The sequence below is a fragment of the Oryctolagus cuniculus genome, chromosome 9 (genome assembly GCF_051225735.1).
Source record: "Oryctolagus cuniculus isolate XC-2025 breed Fujian yellow rabbit chromosome 9, ASM5122573v1, whole genome shotgun sequence".
Classification (NCBI taxonomy): domain Eukaryota; kingdom Metazoa; phylum Chordata; class Mammalia; order Lagomorpha; family Leporidae; genus Oryctolagus; species Oryctolagus cuniculus.
This window is the reverse complement of record NC_142875.1, coordinates 89,193,573-89,207,490: the sequence shown is the minus strand read 5'-3', so window position 1 is coordinate 89,207,490 and position 13,918 is coordinate 89,193,573. Positions and strand designations below refer to the sequence as shown.

Below are 13,918 nucleotides of genomic sequence, written 5' to 3'. Positions count from 1 at the left end.
CCTGAAGTGCTGGCATCCCATATGGACGCAGGTTCAACTCCCAGTTGCTCCACTTCTGATGCAGCTCTCTGCTGTGGCCTGAGAAAGCAGTAGATGGCCCAAGTCCTTGGACCCCTGCACCTGCATGGGAGACCCAGAAGCCCAGAAGAAGCTTCTGGCTCCTGGCTTCTAATCGGTGCAGTTCCGGCCATTACAGCCAATTGGGGAGTGAACCAGTGGATGGAAGACCTCTCTCTCTCTCTCTCTCCCTCCTTCCCTCTCTGTCCTTCTCTGTGTAACTCTTTTGAGTAAATAAATAAGTCTTTAAAAAAAAAAAAGAAAAGTTCAGATCGTCCCACAAACCTTTAGATTATTACCTTCTGGGTCATCTGAATGGTCCTGCTAGTATATATGGCTTGGTCAGGGATCTTTCTTGGGGACCCATTAACTTAGACACTGGCAGTGCCAGTGGAATGGGCAATGCAAAGTGAGGAAAGAATATGCTTGGCTTGGCTTGACTCCACTCCTGCAGCCTGGCACTGGCTGTCCAAGTAGCAGGAAGAGGCTGTACAGGCAAGGTGGTGCCATGCAGGGAGTTTGTCTTGTGTCTCTCACTTTCTTAGAATTATTTTCCCTCTGGACCATGGTTTCTCAACTGCATTCTCAATGGAGGAGAAGGGATATATTGCCCCTTCCCAAAGCAGGGGGATTGATTCTTGGAGGACTGAAAAAACTCATATTCTTTTTAATGTAGAAAGCACTGATACACATATAGCACACAAAAGACAAACACTGTATTTGTGGTATTAGAATTTCCTGGGGAAGACATTTGGCCCCACCTGCATCCCACATTGGAATGCTTGGCTTCAGTACTTGGCTCTGGCTCCCAATGCCAGCTTCCAAATAATGAAGACCCTGAGAGGCAGCAGTGATGGTTCAAGAAGTTGGGTCTCCGACACCCATGGGAGACCTGGGTTGTGTTCCCAGTCCCCCAGTTCAGCCTTGCTCAGCTCCAGCTGTGGCAGACATACTGAGAGTGAACAAGCAGATGGGAGCCGTCTCTTTTTCAATCTCTCTGCCTCTCAGAAAAACCAGAACACTTTCTAAAGGAGTGATAATAACAGTTGAGAAACACCATCCTAGACCTTTGTTAGGCAGCTGGCTTATGCTCTTGCCTTTTCTTGTCTTGATTAAAACTCTGCTTTCAGTGAAAACCTACAGTAGATTCCCACAGATGTCTGGAAACATTGAAATATGATTTCTTATGGGATATTTGCTCTCTTACTGGTCTGACCACATCTTAAGATAAAAAGGAATGAAGTTCTAGTTACGGAACTGTAGATTAGAGCAAGCTGAAGGGTTATCACTTTTTTGAAAAACTTGGATTCATTGACCACATCTTTTTAAACAGAAGATACAGACACATTATCTGCCAACAGATATTTTTATTATTATTATTGATTTTAGATGTAAGAGGCTTACTCCTAGGTGTGGTTTGGAAAAGGAATTGTTGGCACTATGATAGGTTTAGGACAAACCAGAATAGAGTTTTGTTTTTGTTTTTGTTTTTGTCCCCCCCCCCCCCCGGGATAGTTCTGATTTATTGATGTTGCTTTGTGAGAACAAATGTGTGGCTCAGGAAAGCGTGTTCTGAGGGGAACGTCAAATGGCTAAAAGGTCACTCTGCAGCTTCGATGTCAAGTGGGAGGACACAGCACTGCCAGGGGCCCTGCACTCAACCACACGGGCTGCAGTCGCTGCTGAGGGCAGTGAGGGCAAGGGGGCTGGCCTTTCCTCCAGCACCTGCCTCCTGGGACCATAGGACCCTGGCGCTGTCCCCTGTGGGCCAACACCTCCTCCTGTGCTCGGCAGTCAGTACCAGGGCCAGGGGTGCAGGAGGGGACAGGTGGCAGTGATTCTGCCCCTTCTGTGGCTGGAGGAAGCTCGGGATGGGGTGCATGTGCTAGTTTGACTGTTCCAGACCCTCTGAGACCAGAGCTATGCACGGGCTTCCTGGGATGGCCATGTCTAGAAGTCCAGGAGCAGCTGAGGCAGCACCTTCTCCAGCTGCTCCACACCCACCTGGACCGCATCCTCTGCCTGGGCCTGCCAGACCCTGTGGACTGGTGCCTCCATGGTGAAAATCCTTAGCAACTCTGCCGTGAGCTGCAGCACATCACCGCTGACTTTGGTCTTGTCGTTCTTGAAGTGCAGGTGCAGCAGTTTGCTCACCAGCTCCTTCCGGAAGCCAGTGCCAGATCCCTCCATGGCCTTTGCTCCATGAGTCCTCCCCAGAATAGAGTTTTTGAAGTTAAGACACTGGGGCTGGTGCTGTGGCGCAGTGGGTTAAAGCCCTGGTCTGCAGAGCTGGCACCCCATATGGACATCAGTTCTAGTCCCGGCTGCTCCTCTTCTGATCCAGCTCTCTGCTGTGAAAGCAGTAGAAGATGGCCCAAGGACTTGGGCCACTGCACCCGCGTGGGGAACCTGGAAGAAGCTCCTGGCTCCTGGCTTCGGATAGGCACAGCTCTGGCCAGACCCCTCTCTCTCTCTCTCTCTCTCTCTAGCTCTGCCTTTCAATAAATAAATAAATCTTAAAAAAATAAATAAATAAAGTTGGGGCCAGTGCTGTGGCGCAGTGGGTTAATGCCCTGGTCTGTAGCGCCAGCATCCCACATGGGTGCCAGTTCAAGACCTGGCTGCTCCACTTCTGGTCCAGCTCTCTGCTATGACCTGGGAAAGCAGTAGAAGATGGCCCAAGTCCTTGGGCCCCTGCACCCGCGTGGGGGACCCAGAAGAAGCTCTTGGCTCCCGGCTTCGGATCAGTGCAGCTCCAGCTGTTGCAGCCAACTGGGGAGTGAACCAGCGGAAGGAAGACCTCTTTCTCTCTGCCTCTTCTCTCTCTGTTTAACTCTTTCAAATATATAAATAAATCTTAAAAAAAATAAAGTTAAGACAATTCTGGAAAATCCAGAAGTTGTGATTATATGGACAAGGGGCCTTCTCCCATGCCTGAAGTCACAGCTTCAGGCTTTGGTTGGCTTTCCCTCTGCAAAAAGCAGTTATCAGTACTTATCCTAGTCAGGACTGGTGTGGTAGCATAGTGATGCTGGCATCCCATATCAGAGTGCCAGTTTGAGTTTTGTGGCTCTCCTTCTAGTCCAGCTCCCTGGTAATATACTGGGGCATTCTATCTTGTGGGAGACCAAGATGCAGTTCCTGGCTCTGAATTTGGCCTGGCCCAACCCTGGTTTTTGAAGCCATTTGAGAGTGAACCATCCGATGGAAGATCTATGTCTCTCTCTCTGTTTGTATCTCCCTCTCTTCTATAACCCTGCCTTTCAAACAAACAAATAAATAAATAAATAAATAAATATTTGTAAAAAATTATGGTGTGAGCAGTGAGGTAGATATGCTGGTGCTGTGGGGATAGGAAGAGAGAGAACGCTGGAAACACCTGAGATCAGGCTGTAGGAGTTAAAATGCTTCCTGCTGGTGGCAGAAGCAGGGGTGTGGGCCTGAAACAGTAGCTGGATCTGAGTGGAGACAAAGACCACTTTAAGTGAGGCCAAGGGTCTGGTAGTCTCTCCTGTGGCTTTTGAAAATAACTGTCAGGGCCAATGCTGTGGCTCACTTGGTTAATCCTCCACCTGCGGTGCTGGCATCCCATATGGGCACCGGGTTCTAGTCCCAGTTGCTCCTCTTCCAGTACAGCTCTCTGCTGTGGCCCAGGAAGGCAGTGGAGGATGGCCCAAGTGCTTGGGCCCCTGTACCTGTGTGGGAGACCAGGAGGAAGCACCTGGCTCCTGGCTTTGTATCGGCGCAGCGCGCCGGCCATAGCAGCTATTTGGGGGGTGAACCAATGGAAGGAAGACCTTTCTATCTGTCTCTCTCTCTCACTGTCTAATTGCCTGTAAAAACAAAAACAAAAACAAAAACAGAAACAAAAAACTGTCATAAGGGGCCGGTGCTGTGGTGTAGCGAGTAAAAGCCACTGTCTGCAGTGCCGGCATCCCATATGGACACTGGTTCAAGTCCCAGCTGCTCCACTGCCAATCCAGCTCTCTGCTATGGCCTGGGAAAGCAGTAGAAGATGGCCCAAGTCCTTGGGCCCCTGTAGCCACATGGCAGACCCAGAAGAAGCTCCTGGCTCCTGCCTTCGGATAGGTGCAGCACCAGCTGTTGCGGCCAATTGGGGAGTGAACCAGTGGGTGGAAGACCTCTCTCTCTCTCTCTTTCTTCCTCTGTCTCTGTGTAACTCTGACTTTCAAATAAATAAATAAATCTTTAAAAAATGTATTTCATCACATATACTTCTATTTTGTCTAAACTTTAGGTTATTTTCCACGATAAGAAATGTAGTTTACATCATCACCTATCATATATGTATATATTAAATGCTATTAAAATTATATGGTTAATATATGCTTTCATTTAATATAAATGTAATTTGTATATACTTTTCTTGTATGAGAAATACACTAATAAGTTATATATGTTTCTTAACCAAAAAAAAGGCAGTCACAATCTTCTCAAACAGTTTCATAACACACCAAAGGGGTGTAATTCTTGGCTTGTAAGTAATTAGTCTGTTTGGACATTGAAGTTATCCAGGATGACAGTGAGACTTGGTGTGAGGGGTGCCAAGGCCTTCAATGAAGTCAGAGAGGCAAAGACACAGCTTTGTGCATTTGTCTTTTTGAACAGCCTGCAACTTCAACACAGTCAAGTAGGTCAAGGCCCAAACGATCAATTTATTTCAGGTTAAAGAGGATCATTCATAGATGTGATGATTTTGCCCGTTGATCTCCTGCTGGCATGGGGTCATTTGCTTGGATTTTTTTTTCACTGCCAGTGACCATTGCACTCCATTTTCCCATTTTAGGGAAAAAGCAAGGGAAGCACCCTTCATCATATTTCTGCCTCTCACTATATGAGTTTGATGGGAACCTCGGAAAAGGAAGAATTTGATGAGAACCTTGGCAACAAGCAACTGGTGGCCACCTGACCTTGCAGTGGACCCAAATGTTGCAGCTGTCCTGAATCCTCCAGAGTGAGACAGTGGGGTGGGACTCAGCCTCCAGGCCAGGTGCCAGGGGATGTGTCCTGCCAAAAGAAGAGAGCTGGGCTAGAAACAATGAAAATCAAGGACAGGCCTCTCACTGAGTGTGCAATGGACAAGAACTGGGGCAACTGGTCACCCCAATGGTCTGCCAAGGTCAAAGTGTTCTCCTTTGTCTCTTTGGGTCATTACACTACCAGCCATCTCTGTTACACATTCACACAAAGTGTCACCATCATTAATTAGCAAATCTCTGAGGCATCACACAGGATGAGGTCAAAATGATCCCCATTTCAATAGCAATGAAAAAACAAGCAGGAGTGACAATGGAAAGCAAGGGAAGTGGATGAATTCATCAACCACTCAGTTGAAGATCTGATGCAAATAAGATGGTCTTTGTGTTTTGAGTGTTGACCTGAGACATGGGTTAGAGAGAGCCATACCAGGTATTCTTTTTTTTTTTAAATATTTATTTTATTCATTTGAAAGACAGAGTTGCAGAGAGAAGTAGAGACAGAGAGAGAGGTCTTCCATCTGCTGGTTCACTCCCCAGATGGCCGCAATAGCTGGAGATGCGCCGATCTGAAGCCAGGATCCAGGAGCTTCTTCTGAGTCTCCCACATGGGTACAGGGACCATCTTCCACTGCTATCCCAGGCCATAGCAGAGAGCTGGATCAGAAGTGGAGCAGCTGGGACTAGAACTGGCTCCCATAAGGGATGCTGGCGCTTCAGGCCAGGACTTTAACCAGCTGCGCCACAGCGCCAGCCCCTGTATCAGGTATTCTAATTCAAGGACTTGGAGTTTGCAAAGATCCAGTGATTAGAATGTGGAGTTTGCAAAGGACTTGGAGTTTGCAGAGATCCAGTGACTTGTTCAGGACACTGGTGTTGAGGTTGTTCATGTCAGGAGCCTAGGGTTCAGGAGCAGATAGCTGGGCAGAGACTGATCATGTTGAGATTTTTTTTTTTTAATTTGAACCACACATTTTTAAGAAGAAGATTTATTTATTATTTGAAAGGCAAAGTGACAGAGATAGATAAAAAGAGAGAGAGGCAGAGACAGACAGATCTCCCATCTGGTGGTTTACTCCCGAAATGACTGCAACACCCAGGTCTGGCCATGCCAAAGCCAGGAGGCAGAAACTCCATCCTGGTCTCCCACATGACTGACAGGAGTCCAAGGACTTGGATCATTTTCCAATGCATTCCCAGGTGCATTAGCAGGAAGCTGTATCAGAAGTGGAACAGCCAGGACTCCAGCTGGCACTCCAATATGGGGTGCCAGTGTTGTGAACCATTGCTTATCCTGCTGCACCACAACTTAGAATCCCTTGTCAAGATCCTGATGAAGCTGAGTGATTTGATCAATGGGAATCAGAGAATCCTAGGATGCCTCAATGCTTAGGCTGAGCCATTTGAACACCAAAAATTATACCTTGGGAATGAAGTTTAGTCCCTTACCCCAATATCTTTGATGTTTAATTTATGGGGCTCCAATATCTCTTCCTGTAAAGATGAACTCATTAAACTAAGGGAGTGATACAAGGGTTAGAGACCCCGAATCATAAAGACTTGAAATGCCCCTATAGTTAACCTAGTTAATATCTCAATGCTAGACTGTGTTCTGAGAGCTTTTGCAGGAACTCTTAGGCCCCAAACAAAGAAACTAATACCCAATCTTTCCTTAGATCTAGATAGACTGGTGCTCATCTTCGCCATTCCAAAGGCAGCATGCTGGCCCCTACCACTGACCAACCAAAGGAAGGCCTGTGCACTGTGGATGAACCAGAGTTCCACATATGAGATGATCCCACACTGCCCTGGGGCTGGTGTTGTGGTGCAGCAGGTTAAGCTACTGCTTGTGACACCATCATCTCATCTGAGAGTGCTGATTTGTGACCTGACTGCTCTGCTTCCAATCCAGCTTCCTTCTCGGGATCCTGTGAAGGCAGCAGAAGATGGCCGAAGTTCTTGGGCCCCTGCCACTCTCATGGGAGACCAAGGTGGAGTTCCTGTGTGCTGGCTTTATTCTGGTCCAGACCTAGCTCTTGCACCCATTTGGGAAGTGAACCAGAGGACAGAAGATCTCTTTTCTGTCTCTCCCTCTTTCTTTGTTGTTCTGCCTTTCAAGTAAGTAGGTAAGAAAATAAATCTTTTTTAAAGAAGGTCCATTGCATTTACTTCCTTGGAGAGTCCGAGAATTGAGTGTTAGCTGCCCGAGTCCTTGTCTGTACTTTGAAATAAACATCTACCTTTCCCCATCAGCCTAGTGTCAGTGATCGGCTTGCTGTATGTCAGATAAGAAGACCCAGTTTTGGGGTTCTATAGCAATTCCTTCAACCAGTTTTTGGAGAGAAAATCTATCAAACATTTTGAGCTAGAGGTTCAGCTACACAAGAATTTGAGGATTTTTAGAAAACAGTACATGGGGTACTTTATATTTAATGTTCCTTTATACCAATGATTGCATTTATAAAATGCAGAGGTAAGAGGGGGCATTCACTTATCCTAATACCTCTACTCTGCTCCCCCTTCCTTCTTTTTCTGTTCTGCACTAACTAGAAAAAGAACCCAGATGTTCTGACCCCATCTAGAGCTCTCTCCACTATTCCAGGACACATTTCCTGTTCAGGCTCTCTATCTAGCCCTGCTTCTTCTGCACAGCCCTTCCTGTTTTCACTTTCTGGGAGGAACTGCCCAGGCTAGGAAAAAGGACACCTTTATGTACGGTGGTCTTCAGAGATGGTGCTGTATGCCTTGTGCATGTATCTGATGGACACTGAGAACTCAGTGCTCCTTTTTATTCCAATTCTGGGGAGGCACAAATGTAGGCTAGGCTGCACCTCTCCTGCTCCAGCCAACTTACTGGATGATTCCCTCTGAGGGGAGCTGGGGGAGATGGAGTGACAGGTGTAGTAGCACTGATGTCACATTTACTAGCTAGGAACCTCAGACAAGTGTCCTGATCTGTCTGAGCTTCAGTCAAATGGCAAAAGTGACAACCATTAAAGATTTAGTGTGGTCCATAGGCCTCTTGCAGTGAATAGGAGAAGGGGTTAGAAATGGGAGATGGGAAGCTTCTGTGGCTTTATCTGAGGGTCCCAGCCCTGCCCCCTTCTCTGCTGAGATCCCCACCTAATGCGGGCATCCTGGACACTGAGGACCATTGTCTGGCTCTCAGTGTTGCCTCAGGGCATCCTGACCTAGTGAATTGCTTCCTTTAGGAGCAGTGCTTCCCCATCCTCCCCTAACTCTAAACTATTTTACTGCAGATCAAAATAGCTCCAGTGGAACTCGGGTCCCAGAAAGGTCATCTGACCTCAGCATAGAATCCCAGGGCAGGAAGGGCTTCCAGAGATCTCACAGCTCTGACTCCAAGCAGACAACCTCTCAATTCATTTTGCTTCCAACCATATTTCCCCAAATTGTAACAGCTCACTAGGCTGACAAAGTCCCATCAAGTCTCCTGTCAGCATTCCCAGCAAAAATACTGATCGCCTCAACCTCTGTATTTTGCTGGCATAAATCTTGTTTTTCCAACTGAATTATCTTCTCACCTTTATACCATCTCTGAGGTTTTGTGTTCACTCCTCAGTCCAGGTGGCAGCTGGGTGGATGGGGGCAGAAGCCGAATTAGCATGATTTGGAAAGGATGCTAGCAGCCAACATGCTCCTGATTTAGGGAGAGGAGTGGAAAAAGGAAGCTGTGTCCAAGGACACACTGTGCTCTCTTTCTGCTAATCCAGGAAGACACTAGTGTTCTCTTAGCCAACAACTACCTAAGGGAAGGCCCAGAGCACATGGAGCGAAAGGTCTGGGTGAGGACTGGGTGGGCTTGGGGGGAAGCAGAAGGAGGGCTTCAGAGTGAGGGTGGGGAAGCTACCAAGACAGATGATTGGCCTGGAAAACTGATATTCCTGCCAGCTTTTATTTTACTGTTATTTACTGTGTTGGTGAGGACGTGGTTAGTCATTAGATGGGGGATTCTGGTTATTTATTCAACAAATATTTATGTAGTCTCCCTGTGTTAGGAGTTGGACATATGGAAATAAATGCACAGCTGAACTCTGAAGGAGTTAAAAGGTTAGTGGGGGTTTTTGGAAGTAAATAGATGGGGAGTAGCCTACAATATAGGGAAGTGCAGGGCTCTGTGAGAATTCAAATAAGGGAGCATTTAACCCACCAGAGAGGAAGAGTGATTCAGGGTTATCTTCACAGAAGATAACCTGCATTGAACTCTGGAGGGTAAAAAAAGAGTCAGCCAGTCCAGATAGCAAGCAGTCTTCCATGAAGGCAGAATAACTGACTGAAAGTCCTAGATTGGAGATAGCAGAGAGGGCCAGGCAGAGAAGGCTTCAGGACTGGAGCTGTGGGAATGACAGTGAGAGACAGCACTGGGGTGGGGGCAGGGGACAGGTGACTTGCTCAGTGGAGTGCCTGGGTTCAATTTCCACCTCAGGTTCCCAATTCCAGCTTCCTGCTAAGGTAGATCCTGGGACACAGCGATAATTCCTCAAGTAACTAAGTTCCTGGGGCCAGCACTGTGGAAAAAAAATTAACAGGTAAAGCTGCTGCCTGCAGTATAAGCATCTCATAAGGGTGCCAGTTCAAGTCCCAGCTGCTTCACTTCCACTCCAGCTCCCTGCTAATGTGTCTGGGAAAGCAGTGGAGGACAGCCCAAGTGTTTAGGCCCCTGTACCCATGGGGAAGACCTGGAAGAAACTCTTGGTCCCTGTCTTAGCCTGGTCCAACTGGGGCCATTGCGGCTATTTGGGGAGTGAACCAGTAGATGGAAGACCTCTCTGTTTCTCTCCCTCTCTCTCTCTGTATAACTCTGCCATTCAAATAAATAAAATACATCATTTTTTAAAAAGTAACTGAGGTCCTGATACCTATGTCCAGTAACTGGGTGATTCCAAGTTAACTTTCTCAGGGACAATATCTTCATTAGACACTCTAACTGTAGCCTTGGGACCTTGCCACCATTCTGAGTTCCACAGGCCAACAATACCACAGTATGCACCATGTTGTATGAGAGTCATCACAAGCAAGGAGAATTCCACTAAAGCCACTTGCAACTCAGCTACCTGAACAATCCTTTTCACCCTCCCTTGTCCCCAATCCTGCACTTCCCTCTCGTGCTTTGTTAGGCAAGAAGATGACCTAAACTAAATGCTTAGTCCATTACCTCTTCTTTAATCCTTCTCCTGGGTGGAGTTCCTTACCTCCTGGTTCAGACCAGCCCAGCCCTGTGGGCTTTTTGAGAGTGAACCAGTAGTTGCGAGCTCCCTCCATCTTTCTGTCTCTTCCTCTTAAATATTAAATAAATACATAAATATTTTAAAAAGCAACTTGGGAATGCACAGCTGATTTCACATATGAAAAACAATCAATCAATGCAACTAAAAATGTTTACAAACTGAAAAAAAGAAAGAAGAAGGCTGTGAAGGAAGGGATGGGTGCTGAAGCAGGTGGGCTAGCTGCTTCTAGTAGAGGAATGAGCTTGTTCCCACTGATGGGCAGTCAGCAGCTTCACCCTGGGTCAAAATTTCTTCATGTCTTGGAAGTCAGGCTCAGAGCTAAACCGCAAGTCATAGCAATGAAGGCAGAGGCAGAGATGGAGGTGAGTAGAAGTCAGGTGGGTAGAAGTTCTCAGCCACCTTGATGGTAATTCCTGATCAGTTCAGAGGACCTAGGATTCTTTCTACACTCACTGAGGCTACCATACTGAAGCCAGGAATTTCTTCACTGATTCTTTTAAAAATGGGCATCTGTAGTGTGGGATGGGGTGTGACAGTTGTGTCTGCAGCTGTATGCCAGTTGCACTTGGTATGGGCAGTAAAGGGCAATACTGTTCCAAAATGCAGTGACTCTGGGACGATAAAGTGAGAGGCAGGAGTGAAAACATTGGGTGCTGATTGATAAATACCATTGTCCACTTTTGAATCTGTTGAGTCTATAATCTGTGGGAATGTGGAGCTTTAGTGTGACAGTGCTAGGGAATCTTTTATTGTTACTTCCTGTTGATAATTTTTTTTTTTTTTTTGACAGGCAGAGTGGACAGTGAGAGGGAGAGACAGAGAGAAAGGTCTTCCTTTTGCCGTTGGTTCACCCTCCAATGGCCGCCGCGGCCGGCGCACCGCGCTGATCCAATGGCAGGAGCCAGGAGCCAGGTGCTTTTCCTGGTCTCCCATGGGGTGCAGGGCCCAAGCACTTGGGCCATCCTCCACTGCACTCCCTGGCCACAGCAGAGGGCTGGCCTGGAAGAGGGGCAACTGGGACAGAATCCGGCGCCCCGACCGGGACTAGAACCCGGTGTGCCGGCGCCGCTAGGCGGAGGATTAGCCTAGTGAGCCGCGGCGCCGGCTCTTCCTGTTGATAATTTTAACATGATTCCAACTGGATGGAGAAGGTACCCATCCCAGGCGTACCATCCCTGCCCTTCCCTGGAAGCATGTTGCATGCCCAAAATTCTGCTGCTCTCTATGCTCAGAGTCCTTCTCTGTTTGACTATGGGGCTTGGGAGAAGAAATCATATCAGCAACTAGCAATTGCTTTGTATTTACATTCTGCTTTGGCCTATTGGGGCAGAACCAAGGTTTGTCCAAATTCAGATAGAAAGAGAACAGTTAGGATGAGATCCTTTGGTGAGGTGCTTAAAATGGATTGATAGCTTACCTTGCATGTCAAGTAGCTGGGTGGTTTCAAGTTACCTCTCTTTCTCAGTGACAGTGTCTTCATTAGACCCTAAAACTGTAGCCCTGGCATCTTGCCACCATTCTGAGTTCCACAGATCAGCAGTACCATGGTATGTACCACATTGCGTGAGATTCATCAGAGGCAAGGAGAATTCCACGAAAGCCACTTGAAACTGAGCTACCTGAACAATCCTTTTCTCCGTTTCTACCTTTCTCCAATCCTACACTTCCCTCTCATGTTGTTCTAGGAAAAAGGTGACCTAAACTAAATGCTTCTTCTCTTCCCTCTTCTTTAATCCTTCTTTCCATTCTGCCTTCCAGTTCTCTCCCACTCCGTTGTTCTCATCCTGATTCCTCTTCTTATTCCACAGCCAGATTAGCTTTGATCCCAGGGGCTAGGGGAGCTACTAAAATACTATGTGTCATAAATTTTGTACTTCATCCTCCAAAATGTTAATTTGTCCCCCTGCTATTACATAACTCCAGTGAGCATGATTTGCCTGATGGTTTGTGTCATGCACTGAGCCATGACTTTCACACACAATACAGAGTAAATGGTGCTCTATGGAGTTGTGCAACTCAGTTGTCTTGGTTTCATTGTGGGGCTCAACAGCCTTCAAAGAAATAAATCCCTTAGGTGAAAATGTTGGCCTCTTGGTGGAGAGCAGGTTCTCAGACTGCATGTTGACATCTGTGAACCATACCTCTGTGTATCCAAGTTTCCCCACTATCTGAGATTCAGGGCCTTCTAACACAGAGGCCTTCATAATCATCCCAATCTACTCTGTCCAACTCCCCCCCCCCCCATCTCCTACTCCCCGACTTGGCCATATCTGGGGCAGATTGATGGTCTGAGTGTGCCACACACCATCCCGACTCCACACTTGCTTTTAGAGTTCCTTGGACCTGAGTACCCTCTCTCTACAGCAGAATCTTTATCTGAGCAGAGAAACGCTGCCAGGTCCACCACATTCTGTGGAGAAGCTTTCCTTGCCCATCCCAGCTGCTGGATACCTCTCCTCTATACTGCTCCCCTCAGACTGCACAGATTGCATCAGACCACTGCCAGGAAACAAGGGCTTCCCCTCACAACTGGGATGACATTCATTCTTCTTGTCCTTATAAGGCCCCGTGTGACTTGACCCTTGCCTAGCTCACTGACTTGCCACCACAATCCTTACACACACTCACCCTCCTTCTTCTGCATTGGCCTCCTGCTCTCACACCCACCACACACCATCTCAAGGCTCTGGACTGGCTGGTTCCGACCTCTGTTGTTCTCCCCCAGACATCAGGGGCTACCAGAAAACAAAATCTATAAAGGCAGAAGCTTTTCCTTTTGGTGCGTTCATTGTTGTGTTCCAAGTGGCTTAGAGCAGTGTCTGGCACATGGTGGGTGATCAGTAGGTGAATATTGAATAAAAAGTAAAAACAGTGCCTGCTTTCCCTTGCGATGCACCATCTTTCCTTTTGCATCCTCTCCCCCAGTGGGAAGCCTCCTGAAGGTAAGATCCAGTCTTGCGGTTTGCCTCTCCCTCAGCATCTAGCCCAGTGCTTTCAGCAGGTGCTGTAAGCAATGCTTGTGGACAACAATAAAGACAGAATTGGTGGAACGAGTCCTTGCATGCCTTTCCCACCAGGAGGGCTCAGCAGCTCCAGGCAGGAGAAGAGCAACCCTTGTGCTTGCAGAACTGCTGGTCCCTTGGTTGGGCTGGCCACAGCCCCCGCCTCTGGAATGTGTGCTGCTCCTGCCACAGAGCAGCTCTTCACGGGGATTCCTTTCCCAGCATGGCCACCATCGCATTCTAGCCTGCTCAGATTCAGACACAGGGTCTCTGACTTCCTGGAATTGCAACTGCCCGACTGCTTTTACCTGGGTCTGCTGAACTAAGTGCTGGACTTAAAAGAGTGAGATATTCTAGAAAGATTTATGAAAAGATTGTGACTTTGGCTGCTACATTTCAAAGACGTGGGTGGACGTTCTGGTGATAGAGTTAAATATCCCGAACTTACCTCATCCTCTCCCTCCCTCTGTGTGTGTCTCTCTCTCAAGGGTAAGGCATTCTGTTCCTTTTCCAAAACCCAGTCCTTCTCCATATTTGGGAATCTGGAATGGGCACTTGAGGCGCAGCTTAGTATTCTCTCACTGTCTGCTGGGAGCTGTAGTTCCCAGCTGCT

General features: G+C 47.5%; 1 protein-coding gene and 1 long non-coding RNA gene across 2 annotated transcripts in view; one reads left to right on the top strand and one right to left on the bottom strand.

Moving 5' to 3' along the window:
* LOC138843838 (uncharacterized) overlaps positions 1-13,918 on the top strand; it is a 51,501-nt gene that overhangs the window by 34,435 nt on the left and 3,148 nt on the right. The window lies entirely within an intron of this gene.
* On the bottom strand, positions 2,008-2,408 carry LOC100354742 (centromere protein X). Its single transcript, XM_002722543.2, has one exon. It carries the CDS (start codon positions 2,245-2,247, stop codon positions 2,008-2,010), a length of 240 nt encoding a protein of 79 aa, XP_002722589.1. The 5' UTR covers positions 2,248-2,408.

Coding starts and splice junctions, on each gene's coding strand:
- LOC100354742 (XM_002722543.2), bottom strand. CDS start 2,247: ATGGAGGGATCTGGCACTGGCTTCCGGAAGGAGCTGGTGAGCAAACTG.